Below are 21,891 nucleotides of genomic sequence, written 5' to 3'. Positions count from 1 at the left end.
AATGTACGATTGCGCTCAACGGTTGGTTTTTTCGAAATGGTATCTGTGTTCGCGTCTCCGGTACTTTGCTTCTTATTTCCAGTTTTCTTTCCTGTCGTCTTACTACGTTGTTCGCTTACGCTCAACGCTCGTTGATCTTGGTTGCGGATCAACCGAGATTGGTTTGGTTGGGATTCTATGATTACGCGCTTTTCCTCTCCGTTCGCGGAACTATCTAACGCCTCACTATGATTTCGGTTGTCGTTCAACCAAAATTGGAAGCCTAATTTCTCTCGTTTCCCGGACATTCGCTTTTCCTAATATTATTTCTTATTATTGACTTACATTAGGCCGCTCGCTCGCATGATGCACGCTGCTGGTTAGCTGATCCGTTGTTGAGGTAGGTCGCGATCCTTGCCTGTCGTCGTCCTCTCGGGTTACGCTGACTCAGCTTGGTCGTTGCTCCGCCAGGCACCTTTCCGCCGCTTTGTTGCCCGGACTGTCGTCGCCTTGTGAATCCAGGCGATTTTCCACACTGCCTTCTCACCTCACTTTTGTAGCTCCAGGTGATAGATTCTCTCAGTGGTCCCTCTGTTACCACTGCCGATATCCGATCATCGGGTGTCCAGAATGAACTTCGGTAATTGCGGATCCCACCGCTGCCACCAAATTTATGTTGCGAGTCTTTCCGATCGCAACCGTAAGTTCGAGATCCGCTTGGGGAACAGGACGCACTGCTTAGAGGTGTGGAATAACTGGACGCAAACCTTGTCTCGAACAATTTATTTAATCACTCACAAACCGCCAGGACGGTGTTAGATTTCCGTGAGCCGTGTACGGACACGGGGAAACGAGTCGGTGTATTCGCGTATCGTAAACTGAATCCGTCGCTGCTTGCGCGCGACTGTATTTATACGAATCGGCAATCAAGAGTTTTGTAATATTATTGATATGTTATTGTTGATATTTCTCGGATTGCTGATTCGTGTCACCTTGAATCCGAGGTTGTTTCTCTGCAGCCTCATCGTTATTCTTTATTTGCTAAATAATTCTTTCTTAGTATTTTTATTTTGGTATTTAACTTAATTAACCTTATAGCGACACGTTGTGTTACGACACACAACAGAAAGAAGAAGAAAAAAAAGTATATACGTAATAGACTTTGGGTGTCAATCAGTTGATGTGAGCGAGATAGGAGAATTCCATATATTAAAATTATTAAATCAAAAGATAAAATAACTCTAAAGTGTTGTGACACAATTCAGAAAGCGAAATGAGCGATGAACGAATATAGAAACGGAGTTTGATAAAAAGAGTGGGAAGGAAAAGGGAGAGGAGGGAATAGTGATACATGATGGAAATAAGGAAAAAGAGGGGAAGTTAATTATAGAGGAAAGTTAATTATGTTTTTGTAATTAAGTTAATTAGGGAGGAAACAGGTTAAGAATAGGAAGATAAACTTCTGGTAATAAATCTGTATCACTCTGATTATTAAGTCCAGCATTTTGTCGTTTAATGAAAAGCATTTCAGAGATTAATTGTTTATTATAAGATGGTCCTTTGTCTAAAATTCTTATGTCATTCCAATTAAAATCATATAAGGATTCCAATTTGTGGCGAGAAATCATCGAAGGAGATCCGCTTCTTTTATTAATATTTGCTCTGTATTCTTTTATTCTGGTGTTTAATTGTCGTTTTGTCTGTCCAATATATGTGGCATCACAATCTTGACACGATATTTTGTAAACTACTCCACATTGAGACAAAACTTTTAAGAGATCTTTCCAGTACTAATTAATTGTCTACGACTATTCGGGATAGAAAAAGCTGTCCTAAGATCAAAGCCTCTTGCCACAGTTTGGAAATTTCCAGCAATGAATTTCACATATGATAAAATCAAATAAGGTTTACTCTCCACTTCTTGGTTAACAATATTATTATTCGATATGTTTTTTTTGTTATTATAAAAAAGATATTTTAATCGATGGTGTATGGAGGAAAAAATGAGAGATAAGAGATAGCAGTTTTTAAGAAGGATCATAATAGCTGTGCTTAAGTTACTCTGATGCAATTTAGGGTGAGGTAACAAAACAATCCGATCAATTAAGCCGAAAATTACACCCTTTTTATGCGACATCAGATGATGCGAATAATAGTTTAGATATCTCCTCGAGGAGGTAGGTTTTTGAAACCAATCAAAACTGATTATATTGTGTTCCAAAATCATCGTGACGCACAGTGGAAGATCCGAAAAACTGGCCAAAAGTCGAGTTTAAAATTTACATCGAACAATGTTTCTATGTCATAAGAATACCTCAGAGAACATATAAATGAACTGTGTAATAAGGTTTTGGTTATAGGTTATAGGTTTCGAGGAATAGTCGCTTTATTACGAAAAGCAGGTGATAACTACAGATTTGTCTTTAAAATAAAAACATTAAAACTATTAATATACAGGATGTTTCATTTTAATCTAGCCAGGCAAATATTTCAAACGCTGTTGAGTTTAGAGAAAAATATTTCAGACAAAAGTTGTAGGGTTCGGAGGGGGACACAAGATGGTGGGCTTTAGTTTTTGATGAAGGTAAAATTGAAAGTCATATAAAGGTCAACTTTGTTTTTTTAAACGAAATGTAGTATTTTTTATTGCATATTCTGAAAAAACATAAAATTCTGCATTAAAATTGTCTGACACGTTTTTTATGAAAATCCATAATTTTTGAGGAAATTTAGCAATCAAAGAAAAAATGTTTGTTTTTTGTAAAGAGAATCATGCATCAATTTGTACATGTTCACATTGGTTTTAAAAAAAAGTATGCAGTTGCATGTTGCAAACTACATATTTTTTCTTGAAAGCAACTATTTGTTTTCTTTATACCAATTGATTTGTCTCATTATTTTATGCATAAAAGTATTAAGGTAAGATTTCCAAAAATTAAATGTTTTACAAGATATTTTGTATTTTATGTCAAAATACTGTAATTTACAAGCCTCATAACTCGAAAAGTACTTAATGAAAAATAACTTCATTATAGTGTTTTGAAAAGCTCTTGACACCAGCTATTAGATTTTGGAATCAAAAATAGGGGTTTCCATTTAAAAAAATAACTCTGACCTTTAAATGATCTTAAAAATTGACTTCAAGGTCAAAGTCAAAGGCACAAATAGGTGACTCCCATTGTCCTGAACAACTTTTGTCTAAACCATTTTTCTGTATTTGGCTTACTTACGGAGTTATTTGCGTGGATGGATTAAAATGGCCCACCCTGTATATCATATCATTTAAATATATATATGTATAGTATTATCTTACCTCAACACTTTTATGCACAAAATAATAAGAGGAATCAATCGGTGTAAAAAAAAACACATAGTTGTCTTTAAGAAAAAATATGTAGCCAAATAATATCATATTATATTTTTTCTTAAAGATAACTATGTGTTTTTTTTACACAAATTGATTCCTCTCATTATTTTGCGCAAAAAAGTGTTAAGATAAAATAATAGAAAAATGAATATTTAACGAGATATTTCATAGTTTAATAAAATTATGTCAAATTATAGTATAAAATATTTCGTAAACTATTCAATTTTTGGCCATCTTATCCTAATAACTTTTTACGCCAAATATTGTGAGGAATCGATTTATATAAAAAAATTAGAATTGTTTTGTTTTAAAAAATGACGATGACCTTCAAATCTCCGAAGTGCATCCACTCGAGGTCAAACTAATATCCTTATCTTTTTTCTCCCTTTAAACCAAACAACTTTTACTTCAAGCATTTCTTCCTATCTCCAAAACTGTGGGTGTTATTCAGGTGGCCTGTCTTAGATGAGACATTCTGTATATACAGGGTGTCTCATCAAAAGTGATTACCCCCTTTTATCTTTTAAATTAAAAGAGATAGACCATAACAAATATATATCAAATTAAATGGTTGAAAGTGAACTCTATTGTGAGCATAATAGTTGCTTACAAAAGCTATTCGTGTTAACGAACGGAGAGGTATGTATAATTTCTTTATGATAATGTGGATATTTTGATGTAAGAAAAATTGTAGCGTTGTTTGAAAAGAATACAACAATGTATGATTTAATATAAATATTTTACATATTATATGAATTTTATCGGCTTGAAATATCGCGGCGACGTCTACCTTTTCACTTTCGGCCCTGCGATATAGCTAACTTCTGATTCATGCATTAGAAATTGACGTATGTTAATTGAAGTTGTAGCGCTGTTAATTATTAATTAATTATTGAAATTTACCATATCGGTAAGCCATAAAGGTAAAAGCTGCAATAAGGCTGCAAAAAAAAACGTCCTCGGTTCGTGACTCTGGGTAAGACAAAAAGCGGTAGTAATTTAAATTTACAAATTGGAGCTTTTTTCTCAAAATTTTATGAATGTTCACTTTTAAGTTAGCGATATTGGATCCGTCGTCTGTAATTTAAAAAATGGTAATATCAAATTCGTAATCAGCGACCCCAAAAACCTTATATCGGTAGGTAATTTCACAGTTTTAAACAAAATAAACTTTTGACGGACTTTTGACCAGTTTTTCGGGACTTCTATCCCACTGTGACGTTTAAAAAGTTAATTCTATTATTAATGCCAATTTCTATAGTAAATTGTAGTCTATCGTGAAGAAAATTAAAAATCTTTTAAGAATAAAATCAAACGAGTCAGTCGGAGCAACTAAAACAATGTTGTCCACGCATCTAAAATAGAACGGTAACTGAAAAGGTAATTTGTTAATTGCTTCTTTCTTAAGACCCTGAAGAACCACATCAGCTATTAAGGGGGATAGAGGAGAGCCCATCGGAATTCCAAATGTTTGTTTGTAAAATTTATTGTTAAATTTGAAAAAAATTCAAAACTAAAATTCAAAATTTATTCAGCAGCGTAATAGTTTATAATAAAAAAATGATTAAAAAGTGACTTTTTGTCGTAAAAATTCAAGAAAAAATAATTAAAAGTGACATCTTTTGGAAAAAGTGACAAAAAGTGACTTAAGTGACTGCAGTAGAATTCCTGCATTCTCAAAATGTATTTGAAAAACATAAATACTTGATAATAATAAAGATAAATTTAAAGATTGATTACAAAACTTCAAATGGTAAATATATGTAATTAGATAAAAACAGTGATTGAATATTTATTCACATTCTACGATTTGTATAGCAATTACAAGAGTGATATACCAACAACCAGAGAAGACACGAAAGTGTTTGATTGATTCCTTGAAGTAAATTATTTTCCATCACAGTTGATCTTTAATGACCTTAAATAACCTTTAACCATAGGTCATTGCATTTTCAAGTATGACTTGGTTCTCTATCTTGGTTAGCATAAGTTTCCCAGACAGCACAAGACATCCTCAGGATCATCCTGAATATATCCAGGACGGCTCAGGACATTTACAGGACATTTTAAGATATCATTATAAATATATTTTATAAAAATTTAATATGCATGCATGATACTGTCAGTTATATAAAATATTTAATATAATTTAAAGTATAAATGTTTCATAAATGTTCATTGGATAACCACTGGATATCTGTAGGATATCTGTCCTTGTGTATTATATTGGATGTCCTTTGGATATCTGGAGGATATCCTACGTTTGGCGATTAATTGATAAAATAAATATATATATGTAATTAAAAAATTAATGTACTATATATAATCTTTTTTCTCATAACAGATGAGACTCCGACTCCGAGTCTCATCTGGATATAGTACACTATAGTACACTATGTATTAATTAATACATAGCCAATAAGTTAGGGCCATTGCACAATCCTGCGAATCGTTGACGCGCAGTGTACATCACTAATGTAGCAGAGCAAAAATCAAAAATCGTGAGAAAAGATCGTGAGCTTGCACATGTGCAGTAGCGCAAGCCAGCGCAAGCGTCAACAGGCCTCAATAGCATATCACATGTCTGCTAAGATCGTCACGTGGGGTAGTACCGGTGGAATGTTTCCCGATCTATCCTCCATAAGCGCGTCATAGTGATTACTGTGATCAGTGTTGCCGGTTATTTCAGGAGCTCGAAATCTTTTTACAATAAGTGGAAGAATATAGATAAGTGTAATTTCTTTAGCAAATTAATTAATTATTTGTTTTTTAAATTATTCCTTGAGATGAACAATATACAAACGTATAATACATGATATTTTTTTACAGAATAATTTTAGAAAGATTAGGTTAGGTTAGGTTATATTCATTGCTTGCTGTTGTTAAAAATCAGCGTTTAGCAATTATTAATGACAATTTAACACATATAAAGGAATGGCTCAAATGATAACAATCAATTAATATAATAGGAAAGCATAGAGAGCCGTCGCGGGATGTTAGTGCGAAATTATAATTTTCTTAAAGAAATTAATTTGTTAGTCTACGTGAGACAGTTAAATTTGTACACCGATCTCTGGTTCGAGATACTTAAAGTGTACGAAAATTTTAGTACATTGTTCTCACATATGGAGAATCAGTATGTACTGATAGGAATTATTAGAAAGAAGGGAATAGAGAAAAAATATCAGGGCGCGAGTGGCTAAGCCGGGAATTGAACCCGGGTCTTCCGCTTGCCGGGCGAATGTTCTACCACTAAACTACTCAGACCCCACGCTTCTAACATTTATTTCTCTTAGTTTAGGAAATCAACAAATCTGTAGGACATAAACGCGTCATAATGCCCGCGTGATTTAAAACAATTTAACACATATAAAGGAATGGCTCAAATGATAACAATCAATTAATATAATAGAAAGGCATAGAGAGCCGTCGCGGGATGTTAGTGCGAAATTATAATTTTCTTAAAGAAATTAATTTGTTAGTCTACGTGAGACAGTTAAATTTGTACACCGATCTCTGGTTCGAGATACTTAAAGTGTACGAAAACTTTAGTACATTGTTCTCACATATGGAGAATCAGTATGTACTGATAGGAATTATTAGAAAGAAGGGAATAGAGAAAAAATATCAGGGCGCGAGTGGCTTCTTTCTAATAATTCCTATCAGTACATACTGATTCTCCATATGTGAGAACAATGTACTAAAGTTTTCGTACACTTTAAGTATCTCGAACCAGAGATCGGTGTACAAATTTAACTGTCTCACGTAGACTAACAAATTAATTTCTTTAAGAAAATTATAATTTCGCACTAACATCCCGCGACGGCTCTCTATGCCTTTCTATTATATTAATTGATTGTTATCATTTGAGCCATTCCTTTATATGTGTTAAATTGTTTTAAATCACGCGGGCATTATGACGCGTTTATGTCCTACAGATTTGTTGATTTCCTAAACTAAGAGAAATAAATGTTAGAAGCGTGGGGTCTGAGTAGTTTAGTGGTAGAACATTCGCCCGGCAAGCGGAAGACCCGGGTTCAATTCCCGGCTTAGCCACTCGCGCCCTGATATTTTTTCTCTATTCCCTTCTTTCTAATAATTCCTATCAGTACATACTGATTCTCCATATGTGAGAACAATGTACTAAAATTTTCGTACACTTTAAGTATCTCGAACCAGAGATCGGTGTACAAATTTAACTGTCTCACGTAGACTAACAAATTAATTTCTTTAAGAAAATTATAATTTCGCACTAACATCCCGCGACGGCTCTCTATGCCTTTCTATTATATTAATTAATTATTAATGAATAAATTTTAATTAATAAATGTTTTTAGAACTATCCAAACTTCTAATTAAGCAAACACAAAGAATAACATAACATATTCTTATTCAATGTAATTGTTACAAGGCATGTTTTACGTTATAGTTTGAATGGAAAATTATAATAAATTATTATCATATATTGTTATCGTTACTTTGTGTTTGTTGAGAAATAATCATAACTACTTAATGCAATTCTTTCTACATTATTTTAGGTAGATACGTTAACACCAGTTTTTTATCTTGCGAAACATCAGTTTGAAGGTTTTTGGACATAAGCTGATTTCGATATACGTAAGTTATATATAAATATATTTTTATGTAAATAATGTAATCTTTATTAGAGATATATATATATTCTTTTGTATTAAGATAAAAAAGGTCAAAAAGTATTTCTCATCGTATGAAGTATTTATTCGATGAGACTTGATACGACGAGAATTTAGTCTTTATTATACGAAGTAATGTTTAATTGATTAATTTTTTAAATTTTATTATGAAAATTTATTTGTAGGAATATAAAAAATGTCGCGTGAAATTTCTAATAAATACAAACATGTAATTAGTTCCTCATATATCGAAGAAAATTAGCTAAGTTAGAAACAGAAATGATAATAAAAGGTTTTGATAGCAATTCTTTTGCTTCTACATCTAATCAAAACACACAATCACACATTGAGAATTTACATAATGACAATATGGTACATAATGATAATATAGTACATAATGACAATATGGTACATAATGACAATGTGGTATATAATGAAAATATAGTATCAAATGAATGCGCATCAAGTGAGTCTGTCTAATATTATTTGAGATCCGTACGACTAGATGGCACTATCGACACGAATGGTGGTGGGAGTGTGTGTGTCGGTCGTAATGATACGCATAGCAAGACGTATAATAAAGCAATCAGTTTAATTCAAAGGAAGGTTTCTTTTATTTGTATTGTTCAATCCGTAGTGAGCAAATTTCAGGCACCAGCTTGAAGCAGAAAGAGAAAAACGCAAAGAAATACGCACGGACGCATTTCTCATAAAACAGTGGTCCTTCGAGCCGGATCTCACGTGAGGTGAGGTTAGCACGTACCACGTTGCAAGGCTTTCGCGAATTTCTGTGGTGACTGAATTCGAAGGTTTAACGTGGATCGAGAAAAGAGGATATTTATTCGCATTACTGGACTTAAGAACTTTTATCAGTTAAGTTGCAATAAAGTAAGAAGGATCTCACGTAAGGTGAGAGAGACAGCTACAGCTAGCTACGCGGACTATACTAACGAGTGAAAGAGAAACAGGACAGACAAAGATCGGGGAGGCACGAGCTCAAGTGGACAATAACAACCACACTCACGGACACATTCTGAAAACAACAATCGCATATTATTCAAGGCATATATGTACATTCAGAGGACTTCTATGATCAAGGATTATTGACGCAACAAAGAGACACGGAATCTTAATATTTATTCCATAAGGGTGAGTTGTTTGTACCAGTACTGTAATCACATAGTATTCGCATCGCTTAACATGGCAGTATCTATGAAACAATTGACACAAGCACGCGGGCAAATTAAGGCTCATATCACGCGATTTAGAACATTTTTAGACGGTTTTAGTCCGGAACACAGCATTGTCGCATTAGAAACTCGTTTAGAAAAAATCGAGCCATTTTATGAGCGATATGATGAAGTACAGTCGCAAATAGAAACCGCGGCACAAACGGAGGAAGAAGTAGAGACAGCGCGAAATGAACGTGATCAATTCGAGACGTCGTATTTCGAACTAGTGACACGAGCGAAAACTATCTTGAGACCGGAAAGGGTTCCGGCCAGAAATGATCGGGCGATTATCCAAGACGAAGTAAATGTACATAATGTTCCGCAGATAGGCGTAAAATTGCCGGTTATCAAACTGCCAGTATTCGACGGTTCGCATGATCGTTGGATAAAATTTAGAGACACATTCCAGTCGATGATTGATGATAATCCAACATTAACAGACATTCAAAAGTTCCATTATTTAGACTCAGCAATTACAGGCGACGCAGAGCGCGCGATCGAAGCTCTAGGAATTTCAGCGGCAAATTATCAGACGGCATGGAAGACGTTGAAGGAGCGATTTGAAGACCATAAGGCGTTATCGCACTACCATGTGCGAGGTTTATTCGAACTTTCCGCAATGACAAGGGATTCGCCCACTTCATTGAGACAACTTATCGACCAAACAACCAATCATCTTCTAGCTCTAAAGAATTTGGGTGAAGCAGTCGACAGTTGGGATAGCATGATTGTATACTTACTTTCTACGAAGCTAGACGCTTACACTAAACGAGAATGGGACAAGAGGGCTTTACAGCTGAACGAGAAACCGACATTCAAGGAGATTATTGAATTCTTAAATTCGCATTGCAAGTATTTGGAACGTCAGGAGGTCAATAAACAAGACCCCACAATTAAAGGTAAAGGCAACCCTTCTGCGATGAAGACATCAAAGTTTAAAACGAACAATATATCATCGCATGTTACACAACGTGTTAGCTGTCCAATCTGTAAAAACGCTCATAATATATATCATTGCGAAGAATTTGTGAAACTTCCGATTCCATCAAGAATCAGTGAAGTGCAGAAGCATAAGTTATGTTTTAACTGTTTGAGATCGGATCATCAAAACAAGGATTGTACTTCCGGCCACTGTCGCAAATGTTCAAGGAAACATAACACGCTATTACATCGAGATGAAGCGTCCCAAGAGACCGATCCCAAAATCCAAGTAAATAAGAACACTGCTTCAGACAGTAAGGAAGATGTTAAAGGAGTTGCATGCCATCACACCCAACGAAGGGATATACCAGTAATGTTGGCTACTGCTATCATCAGTGTACAGGACTCACAAGGAAATCTCCAGGACTGCCGAGTTCTATTAGACGGAGGATCTCAATCGCATTTTATAACACAAGAATTTTGTGAACGATTAAATTTGAATTTGGTGCCAATTAATCAGCCAGTGTCCGGGCTTGGCAGCCAGCAAATTAACTTAAGTAAAAAAACGGAAATTATATTTAAATCAAAATATAATGCTTACGGTGCAAGGATAACTTGCCTAGTTATACAAAATATTACAGAAGACATGCCGAACGTATCTGTGGACGCACTCACATTGAAGATTCCGAAGAACTTAACTCTAGCAGATCCATTATTCCATCAATCACGTCCAATTGACTTGCTTATTGGAGCTGAACATTTCTGGGATCTTTTATGCATTGGTCAGATACTATTGGGACCTTTCCTACCTATTATGCAGAAGACAAAGTTTGGCTGGATAATAGGAGGTCCTATGGCCTCTTCACTAAAGAAGGATCGAGCAAGAAAATGTTGTCACGTCGTAACTACTCAACAACTGCATGATCAAATCGCAAGATTTTGGCAACTCGAAGAATGTAATCCTTCTATTAAAGGAAGTGTCGAAGATACTATCTGTGAAGATTATTTCTGTTCTACAACTACTCGCAATGAGGAAGGAAGATTTGTAGTCAGTATTCCATTCCGAGAGAATCTACAGGCTCTTGGTCAATCAAAGGAAAGAGCTTTTCGACGATTGCTTGCGATTGAGAGAAAATTAAAGGGAGATATTTCCTTGTCATTTGAATATCGAAGCTTTATGAGTGACTATGAAACATCGGGACATATGTCACAAGTTCCTATGATACAGTTCAATGAGAAGATTGCATACTATCTTCCCCATCATGCAGTGCGGAAAGAAGATAGCACAACCACTAAGGTTCGAGTCGTATTTGATGGTTCCGCGAAAACAACTTCGGGTTTGTCCATCAATGATGTACAATATGTGGGGCCTGTCGTGCAAGATGATCTATTCTCAATCTTGTTGAGATTTCGTAAGCACAAATTCGTAATATCAGCCGATATTAAACAAATGTACAGACAGGTACTAGTTCGATCAGATCAACGTAACTATCAGCAAATTCTTTGGAGAAAGGACGATTCAACAGAAGTCCAAGAATACCAGCTAAATACGATCACATATGGAATGGCATCCGCTCCGTTTCTGGCAACTAGATGCCTACAACAAATAGCCCAAAAGCATGCAAAGGATTATCCAATAGCTAGTAGAATAATTGCGCGAGATTTCTACATGGATGATCTGCTGTCAGGAGCCGAGTCTATACAAGAAGCACAAGAACTTAAACAAGTTTTGTCCGAATTACTGATTGACTATGGATTCGAGCTGAGAAAATGGGCAAGCAATAATAAACATATCGTGCAATCGAAGCCAGAAGAATCTTTTTCGATTTTTCTTCATGAAGGGAAGATTCCTAAGACCCTTGGGTTATCGTGGAACTCAGAGAAGGACATATTGAATTTCTCATTAAATACTTCTAGACCAGATCGTATCACGAAACGAACGATTCTGTCAATCATTGCATGCATCTTTGATCCTCTGGGATTAATTGTTCCTATTGTCGTCACGGCAAAATTGATATTGCAGCAATTGTGGCAACTCCAGTTGGACTGGGACGAAGCCTTACCTCAAGATATGTACACGACTTGGGATCGTTTTCATCGACAATTGGAATTGTTACATCAGATCAAGGTACCTAGAAGAGTCTATCGGAAGGCAACAGATATGATACAACTTCACGGATTTTCAGATGCATCAGAGAAAGCCTATGGTGCCAGCATTTACGTACGAGTACCAAACACCGAAGGGAGCTTTGAAGTTTCATTGCTATGTGCAAAATCGCGTGTTGCTCCTCTTAAACCCATAACATTACCTCGACTAGAACTATGTGGCGCTTTACTACTAGCAAGACTTATGCAACGCGTCTCCGCTGCACTTAACATTGACAAGAAACATCATTACTTCTGGTGTGACTCAACGATTGTATTGTGCTACATTGCTGCGGAGCCCAAAAGATGGACAACCTTCGTAGCGAATAGAACTGCAGAGATTCAAGAAATAACTAATAAAAATTGGCGTCACGTGCCTACCACTCAAAATCCAGCTGATTTGACTTCCCGAGGCATGGACACCTCTGCCTTATCTACTTCCACTCTTTGGTGGCATGGACCATCTTGGTTGAGTAAGAGCGAGTCTGCTTGGCCTGATCCAGTTAAATTGGTCACTACCAATATACCGGATACAAGATCAAAATTAGTCATCAGTCTGGCACTCACCAATATTGCTGAAGAATTTGGTCATCGATTCTCTTCATTTTCTCATATGATCCGAGTACTTGCCTATGCGATGCGGTTTATAAAGAATACAAGTAAGGATAAGTCTCAACGCAAATATGGACTCTTATCCATAAAGGAACTTCAAGAGAGTGAACTTCGATTGATAAAACTGGCACAACATCAGGACTTCGCACTGGAAATCAATCATCTACGAGAAACAAACAATCTACCCAAGAAAACTCCGATAAACAATCTTCATCCCTTTCTAGATGATAAAGATTGCCTCAGGGTGGGCGGTAGGATCCACAATGCGCCGATCCCATTCGAACAAAGGCATCCGCTGCTGATTTCACACAAAAACCTTATTGCTCAGCGAATAGTGGAGCAAGAGCATCTTCGACTGCTACATGCTGGTCCTCAACTGGTGCTAGCATCTTTACGAACAAAATATTGGATTACTTCTGGAAGGAGCTTCATCAAAGGGGTACTGCGAAAATGCGTGAAATGTTTTCGCGCAAACCCAAAGCCACAAACTTATCAGATGGGTGATCTCCCAGAATCTCGAATCACTCCTTCACGACCCTTTTATGTCACAGGTGTAGATTACGCCGGCCCATTTTTTATTCGAGAAAAAACTCATAGCAAAACCATAATCAAATCCTATCTTTGCGTATTCGTCTGTTTTGCTACAAAGGCTGTACACTTTGAATTAGCCACTGATATGAGCACTAATGCTTTTTTAAATTGTTTACGTAGATTTATTGCCCGACGCGGAAGGTGTGGAGCTATCCACAGCGATAATGGAACAAATTTTATCGGTGCTGCAAACGAGTTGAACGAACTAGGGATCTTACTAAAGAGTAAGGTTCACAATAATAAGATACGCCAATTTTAGATCAGGATCAGATCGAATGGTACAATATTCCGCCATACGCCCCAAATTTTGGAGGTCTGTGGGAAAGTGTCGTGAGATCTGCTAAATGTCATTTAAAACGTATCTTATCTAATTTACCGTTAACTTATGAAGAATTATATACAGTACTGGTACAAATCGAAGCTATCCTCAATTCCCGACCATTATCTCCTTTATCTGACGATCCTAAAGATCTCATTCCTTTGACACCAGCCCATTTTTTGATTGGGGACTCTTTAACTGCATTGCCACAAAGAAATTTTCAGGACATCAACTGCAACAGGCTAAATAAATATGAAAGACTCCAACAATTCGTTCAACATTTCTGGAAAAGATGGAACGTGGAGTACTTGCATCAACTACAGATGCGATATAAATGGAAAACGCAACCACGAACCAAAATTGAGCCTGGAATGATGGTTGTCCTAGTGGATGATCATACTGCACCTATGCATTGGCAACTTGGACGAATTGAAGCAGTTCATCCTGGCAAGGATCAAATCGTTCGGGTGGTCACTGTAAGAACCACTACTGGAAATTATCAAAGAGCGCTATCAAAGGTTTGCCTTCTACCAGTTGAGGGCTCCAACACTAGCGCCATCGACATCTAATTGATATTCAATATCATCTTCTTTATTTATATTCAGTCAATTTAGTATTAATGAGTCTATGTATTGGAAAACTAGCAATTATAATGTAATATTAGTTTAATTTAAGTTCTATTACGCCTGATCCGCGTTTATTTCATTATTTGTTTCATCTCACTATTTCTCCAAATTATGATTGTAAACTGACTAAAGGATGTAATTTTAGTTTCAAGCTATTTCAAATGTTAATAAGGATAAGTAGTATTTGAAAGCCCTCCAAGTTTTTCGAACTTTCAAGGTGGGCGGCCTGTCTAATATTATTTGAGATCCGTACGACTAGATGGCACTATCGACACGAATGGTGGTGGGAGTGTGTGTGTCGGTCGTAATGATACGCATAGCAAGACGTATAATAAAGCAATCAGTTTAATTCAAAGGAAGGTTTCTTTTATTTGTATTGTTCAATCCGTAGTGAGCAAATTTCAGGCACCAGCTTGAAGCAGAAAGAGAAAAACGCAAAGAAATACGCACGGACGCATTTCTCATAAAACAGAGTCATTATCCAATCAGGATATTGTACACGACTTTGATAATAATAATACAAAAATTGATTTAGTTTCAGAAAATAATAGTACATCAAATAATACATTATTAGATGGCAGTTTCAATAGCAAATCAGATAGCGGATCAGATAGGAGATCAGATAAAAAAAAAAATATTGATTTTAAAAAGTTTTTAGCTCATTGGGCAGTTACAGAACGCATTCCACAATCATCATTACATTCTTTATTAAAAGGTATAAAACAATATACGTGTAAAGATTGTAGTTTTAAAATTCCATCTGATACAAGAAGTCTTGTACGTACTCCTCGAAATACTACTAATATAGATGTTTATGCTGGTGGCCAATATTATCACTTTGGATTGTCAAAAGCAATATTAAGTATTATATCATCAATTCCACAAAATGTAACTAGTATCAAATTATCTATAAATGTTGATGGACTCCCCTTATCTAAATCATCACAACAACAATTTTGGCCAATCTTGGGATCTATAACTAAGTCTAAAAACGTATTTATTATTGGTCTTTATTATGGTACACGAAAACCATCTAATCCAAATGATTTTCTTCAACAATTCGTAAACGATACAAAAATATTATGTAAAGATGGAATTATTATTAATAATAAAAATATTCCATGTACCATAGAAGCAATTATATGCGATGCGCCAGCCAAATCATTTATATTACAAACAAAAGGACATAATGGCTATTCGAGTTGCACAAAATGTATTACTGAAGGTAGTTTTATTAACGGTAAAATGTGTTTTCCTAAAATAAATGCTCAACTACGAACAGATAATGATTTTCGTTTAAAAAAGGATGAAAATTATCATATTGGACATTCAGTTATCTCAGAGATTCCAAATTTGGATCTTGTACACAATATACCTTTGGATTATATGCATCTCGTTTGTTTAGGAGTTACACGGAAATTGTTATATATGTGGTTATTTGGAGAACTTAAAGTTCGTTTACAAAATCGTAAAGTTGAGACAATATCATTGCAGTTGGAACAAGCATTAAAATTATACGTACCATGTGAATTTGTACGTAAGACAAGATCACTTGTTTTTGTGAAATTATGGAAAGCCACCGAATTTAGAAATTTTCTACTATATATTGGTCCTGTAGTTTTAAAATCATTTCTGCAAAAAAATTTATATAATCATTTTTTAACTTTACATGTGGCAATTAGAATTCTATGCTGCTTGCAGTTTCAAAATTTCATTAATTATGCTCAAGAACTACTCCAATATTTTGTATCAACATTTGCATTATTATATGGTACTCATAATATTTCTCATAATGTACATGGTCTTATCCACCTAGCACAAGATGTTAAAAAGTTTGGTCCATTAGATGGTTTTAGTTCCTTCAAATATGAAAATTATTTACAAATGTTGAAAAAGTTATTAAAAAAACATGACAAACCTCTACAACAGGTTGTTCGGAGATACATTGAACATGAACAATGTATTATCAATACAGCAGAAAATTCTCTTGAAACATCATCTTATTTTATAGTAAATTTTAAATCTTCTCATGTAAACGGCCCTTTAATAGAAAATTGTTCTAATCCACAGTATAAAATAATAAGATGCTTAAATACAATTATACGTATTTATACATTGGCAGATAATTGTTGTAGTTTGACAGATGGAAGCATTGTGGAAGTAAAAAATATAGCTTATTATAAAGAGCTTAATATGAATGTCATTATAGGCAATCAATTCTGTCATAAAGAAGATTTATATGATAAACCTTGTCCCTCATCTCTTATAGGAATATTTATTGTATATAACTTATCTGCAGAATTGAAGATGTGGCCAATAAAAGATATTAAAACTAAATATGTTAAATTACCATTAGACAGTAATAAATTTGCAGTTTTTCCATTATTGCATTAAATACTTATTATTATTTATTACCATTATTGTATATTATTATGTAATTCCATTATTGCATTAATTACTTATTATTACTTATTACCATTATTGTATATTATTATGTAGTTCAAATTCTATCATGGAGGATTTATATTCTATCGTCGAGTTCGAGGACGGTCTCCAAATGATCCCTAGTTCTTGGCTAACAGAAAATAAAACTGCTGCTCGTTGGCCTCAGTTTACCTCGCATGCAAGATTTATCAAAGCTGTACAAAAACGTATATTATATGATAATAGTTGGTTCTTATATGATGTAAAAAGAATACTAGCTACTGCACGTAAGTAATAAAAAAAATTATTTTTTGTATATGTGTGTGCACACATATATATATATATATATATATATATATATATATATATATATGTATGTATGTATGTATGTGTGTGTAAATATATAATACATATATACATGTATATAGGAAGTACCCGTTTGATCACAATAGACCGCAGGCTATTCACAGCAACCATCCAGTGGAAAAACTCTAAGCACCAGTAGCTGTGAATGGCTGTGGTCAATTTCAATGTGGTTAATCGTGTGTCTCTCATATATTTATATACATATATATACATATATTTATAATTTATATAACATTAATTCTTCCTAGATCAAAAATTATTTCAATATACACTAATTAACACACACACGCACACACACACACACACACATATAAAGAAAAAAGTTAGTGTTATATAAATTACAAATTATTTTATATTAAATATTTTTTAATTGTATTAAATATTAATAAAATTATTTTGTGTTTTAGAAACATATGAAAAAGGACTAATAAAATTAAAGAAAGCAGAATTTGTCTCGGATATTAATTCAGAAAGTGATTCTGAAAATTTAAAAAAATCGCGAAAAGATAGAGCTAAAAGAATGATATCAAGCAGTGATACTGATGGAGAAGAGATTCTACCACCTCTTCCTACGATTCCACAAACAAAAACTACATGCAATAAAAAGATTAATTATAGTAAACCAAGCCAGGAGTTAACAGGTAAATAAGAACAACAGAATATTATATATATAGCAGTTTCTATAATTTTAAATACATATTTTTGAAAACACAGAAAATATTACAACTATCTTCAAGGAGAAAGAATTAGAGAAATTGTCGACACATACTAACATATCTAAAATGAAGAGAAAGGAAATACATCATGATTTAGTTGCTGACAATGATGAAGGTAATTTATACATTAAATTAATCAGATAATCAGATTAGTCATATAATTTCTTAAATATGTTTATATTATTTTCTTTTCTACAGAAATTAATGAAAATGAAAATAGTTTGTATAATAGCAAGTCTTTTGGTAAATTTTATAAAAGTAATAACGATGCTAGCTCAAATACTAGTTACTGTAAGTATTGATTTAATTTATGAAATTACGTTTTATATATTTTATATTTTAATTATTTTTTTTTTATTTTATATTTTTAGATACCTTTGATTTTCAACGTTACATAATAAGGAAACTTACAGACATGGGATTTAAAATGTCTTCATTAGATGAACAACAAAAACTTATTAATAATAAATTAAATACTATATTACAACGTATTGAAACATTTAATTCAAATGAAAACATTCAGGAAAACGAAATTAGAGAGCATTTAATGGATAATTTTCCAATTGACACTATTGAAGATTTAGAACAATTCGAAAAATCACTAATAGAAGGCAGTATTAATCGCAAAGAACTGGTGAATATTTTTTAAAAATAGAAGTCAATATTTATGTAAAATAAAATATAAAATGTATTTTATTCTCTATAATGATATTAATTTTTATAGATCAAACAGTTGTCACAAATTGGTGGAAATGATGTTAGAGGAGTAACATATAATCTCCTACGCAAATTAATGTCTGACAAATTAGCTAGCAAGTTTAGTTATGTGGGAGGCAAAAAAAAGCAAGTGTTTTATGACTTACAATTACGAAAGATTATATTCAGTAAGTAAATATTGCAAATATTCTAATTTTATATGCACATTATATGTTCACATAAATGATACACGCACGCAACACACACACACACACACACGCGCGCGCGCGCGCGCGTACGCACGCACGCACGCACGCACGCACATAAGTTATATTAATAAATAATTTTATATGTATTAGGTGTTGTACGAAACCAATTTGCGGAAACAACAGATCATTATATTGCTGAACCAATAAAATCATGGTTGCGACATGCAAACGAACGTCATGTAAAGAAAATCGAGTAAGTTTTAAAATATTTCGAAACGCGAATATATATACATATATGCATTTACATTTATATTTTATATATACGCATATATATATATAATGATGTAATAAATTTATTTTCATTTGCAGCAAAGAAACTAGAACTGACCTTGGAGTGGAAAATAAAGAATAAAATTAATTCTTTATAATATAAAAAGTACCTATAGCTTCTTAAGTCAGATTTATGATTTCTTTTTAATTATTAATGAATGAAACAACTGTACGTACTTTTTAAATTTTTTTAGTTTTTAATTTTTCCAAAGCTTTTATTTAATTGCTACATATATAGAGCTGGAACATAAAATGTTTACAAATATAATTATTTTATTTTTAATAGTTTTGTTTTGCAAAAATTAATGAGTGCAATGTTTTACGTACAAACTATAAATTGCAATGTATTTTGTTCTTATTTTGTGATCTCATTACATTAATAATTTTATGTTATTACTTTCCTTTATTAAGTTTATCTTTCATGTAACATTTTTTAAATTATTACTTTAGTAATAATTTAAAAAATTATTATTTTAGTAATTACTTTGACGTTCTGAATGTACAAATTAACATATATATCTATATAAATATAATTTTTATTTACAAGTTTATAGCTGTAGTTATAACTTTTGTGATATAATTATAATAAAAATAAAGCTTTTGTGATCTAATATAAATCTAATTATAAATATGAACGTAATAAAACATTATTTTTCTGAGAAATATCAATTTAAAAACATTATTTTTATGTCCTATAAAAGTCCTTGTAATGTTCTATACAATATCCTTGGGATGTCCTACATAATATCCTTTGGATGATTCAGGGACTAAAAATGAGCGATCATTTGCCCTTCCTCAGGACATCCGGAAGATATCCCGGGATTGAAATAGGATGTCTACAGGATATCCGTTTTGTCCATACTGGATGTCCTTTGGATTTCCAGAGGACATCCATGTGCTGTCTGGGTTGTTACTCTGAACTGGCTCTGGGCAATTATTATTTTATGACATCCTCTGGATTTTTATCTATTTGATCATTGCGCACCGACAATTGCTTCGTCTTTTTTAACTCGAATGTATGATGCGACATTTCACAAGTAAGATGACTTCGTATATATTTTAAAGCTTTAACACGCTACATAACTGTTTTGTTAAACAACCTTGTGTTCTTGCGTTTGTGTTATGATTTATTCGACCGATTTCTTATGATAATGTACATACACTGATGAAGGCCAAAACAAATGTGCGTCTGTAATTTTTATTTTATGTAATAATATAGTGATATTGAGCAATTAAATCTAGCTCGGGTTTTGTATAGCTTTTCAATTATTTGACTATAATTATTATTTCTCTCTCTAAAATTTCTTTACACATTATTTTGTAAAACAAATAATCATCTATTTTGATGAAAAAAATTGTAAGAGGCATTGAAAAATCTGTCATTAAAAAAATATTGAGTAAAAATGGGACGCCTTATATAACGCCATTATCTATAATTATTCAATGTACATTTCCAAACGCGTCAGCAGTCTCGGCAGTAGGTAGAGACATACGTCGAGAAAATTGGGAGCTGAACTTGAGAAATACTAAACAAGTGTCTGGGTGCGTGTGGCAGCTTGAATTTTCTCATTAATCCATTACACAACCAGGGTGGTGCCACGCTGATATTTAATCAAATCAAGTAGTGAACGTATGTGTACATATAGCGCTACAGCCTACAGCTAGGAATAGACTATAGAACATTTGCTGTAACTGAACAGCGTTTTAAACAGATTACTGTAACATGTTCGGCAGTGTGTACGGGTTTTGTAACATCCGAATGAGACAAGATCTATTTGTCGGAAAAGGAGGCCGAATCAGACCGAACACTGACCTGAACAGTATTCTGTTCGAAACGCTGTTACGATTAATGTTCTATAGTCTATTCCTAGGTTATGTATGTACACGCACTGGCATAAATGGTGTCCGTAACTAGATAGGGAATCCCTAGAAGAGATACAAAACCGCACTTGACGCGAGGGGAATAGTAGTAGTGGGGCACGTTTCCATCTTGCATCCTTAACGCAAGACGGAAAGAGAAAGACTGATGGCAGAGAACGAGATGTAAGTCGTAGTCGTGGATGTATGGTAAGGCAGAGAAAAACGTAACGTGAATGCGTGAAACGTTTTCACACAATAGACTTTCACGACTTACGTTTTTTCTGCCTTACCATACATCCACGACTACGACAGACGTAACTGCTTACGTCTCGTTCTCTGCCATCAGCCAAAGCATTATACGACGTGATACTGCGCTAGCGATGTCCAATAGCTGTCTCACTCATTCGACGGTCAAATGAAATAGTGCAAATGAGACAGCTATACGGACATGGGACAGCATGATATTTCTACAGGCGGCCGAGCCGCGTGCATCGAGCGTGCGCCGGCATTCCTTCTATCAATTATTATATGATAAAAGAAGGCAAAAATTAGCACTGTTTATTAAATTATATATATATATATATATATATATATATATATATATAATTTTTTTTATATATATATTTTTTTTATATATATATATTTTTTATTTATTTATTTTTTATTTATTTATATTTAATTATATTTATATTTTTTATTTATTTATATATATATATATATATATATATATATATAATTTAATAAACAGTGTTAATTTTTGCCTTCTTTTATCATATAATAATTGATAGAAGGAATGCCGGCGCACGCTCGATGCACGCGGCTCGGCCGCCTGTAGAAATATCATGC

General features: G+C 33.7%; 3 protein-coding genes across 4 annotated transcripts in view; 2 read left to right on the top strand and 1 right to left on the bottom strand.

Moving 5' to 3' along the window:
- Positions 1 to 21,891, bottom strand: part of LOC105668643 (uncharacterized) — a 472,083-nt gene that overhangs the window by 413,860 nt on the left and 36,332 nt on the right.
- LOC136999651 (uncharacterized) lies at positions 5,914 to 19,695 on the top strand. 2 transcript variants are annotated; one of them, XM_067354107.1, is made up of 9 exons: positions 5,914 to 7,963; positions 16,944 to 17,155; positions 17,642 to 17,875; positions 17,949 to 18,065; positions 18,149 to 18,241; positions 18,322 to 18,584; positions 18,675 to 18,834; positions 19,006 to 19,108; positions 19,225 to 19,695. In XM_067354107.1, the coding sequence occupies exons 2-9, from the start codon at positions 16,957 to 16,959 to the stop codon at positions 19,265 to 19,267; spliced, it is 1,212 nt and encodes a 403-aa protein (XP_067210208.1). In that variant the 5' UTR covers positions 5,914 to 7,963; positions 16,944 to 16,956; the 3' UTR covers positions 19,268 to 19,695. The 2 variants fall into 2 exon arrangements, with proteins under 2 accessions (XP_067210208.1, XP_067210209.1); XM_067354108.1 differs by lacking the exon at positions 5,914 to 7,963 and adding an exon at positions 15,026 to 15,159.
- Positions 9,199 to 14,387, top strand: LOC136999527 (uncharacterized). The gene is made up of 2 exons (XM_067353868.1): positions 9,199 to 13,615; positions 13,759 to 14,387. The coding sequence occupies exons 1-2, from the start codon at positions 9,199 to 9,201 to the stop codon at positions 14,385 to 14,387; spliced, it is 5,046 nt and encodes a 1,681-aa protein (XP_067209969.1).

The sequence above is a fragment of the Linepithema humile genome, chromosome 4 (genome assembly GCF_040581485.1).
Source record: "Linepithema humile isolate Giens D197 chromosome 4, Lhum_UNIL_v1.0, whole genome shotgun sequence".
In the NCBI taxonomy this organism is placed as follows: domain Eukaryota; kingdom Metazoa; phylum Arthropoda; class Insecta; order Hymenoptera; family Formicidae; genus Linepithema; species Linepithema humile.
Note: the sequence above shows the minus strand (reverse complement) of the source record. Positions and strands in the feature narration are given on the sequence as shown.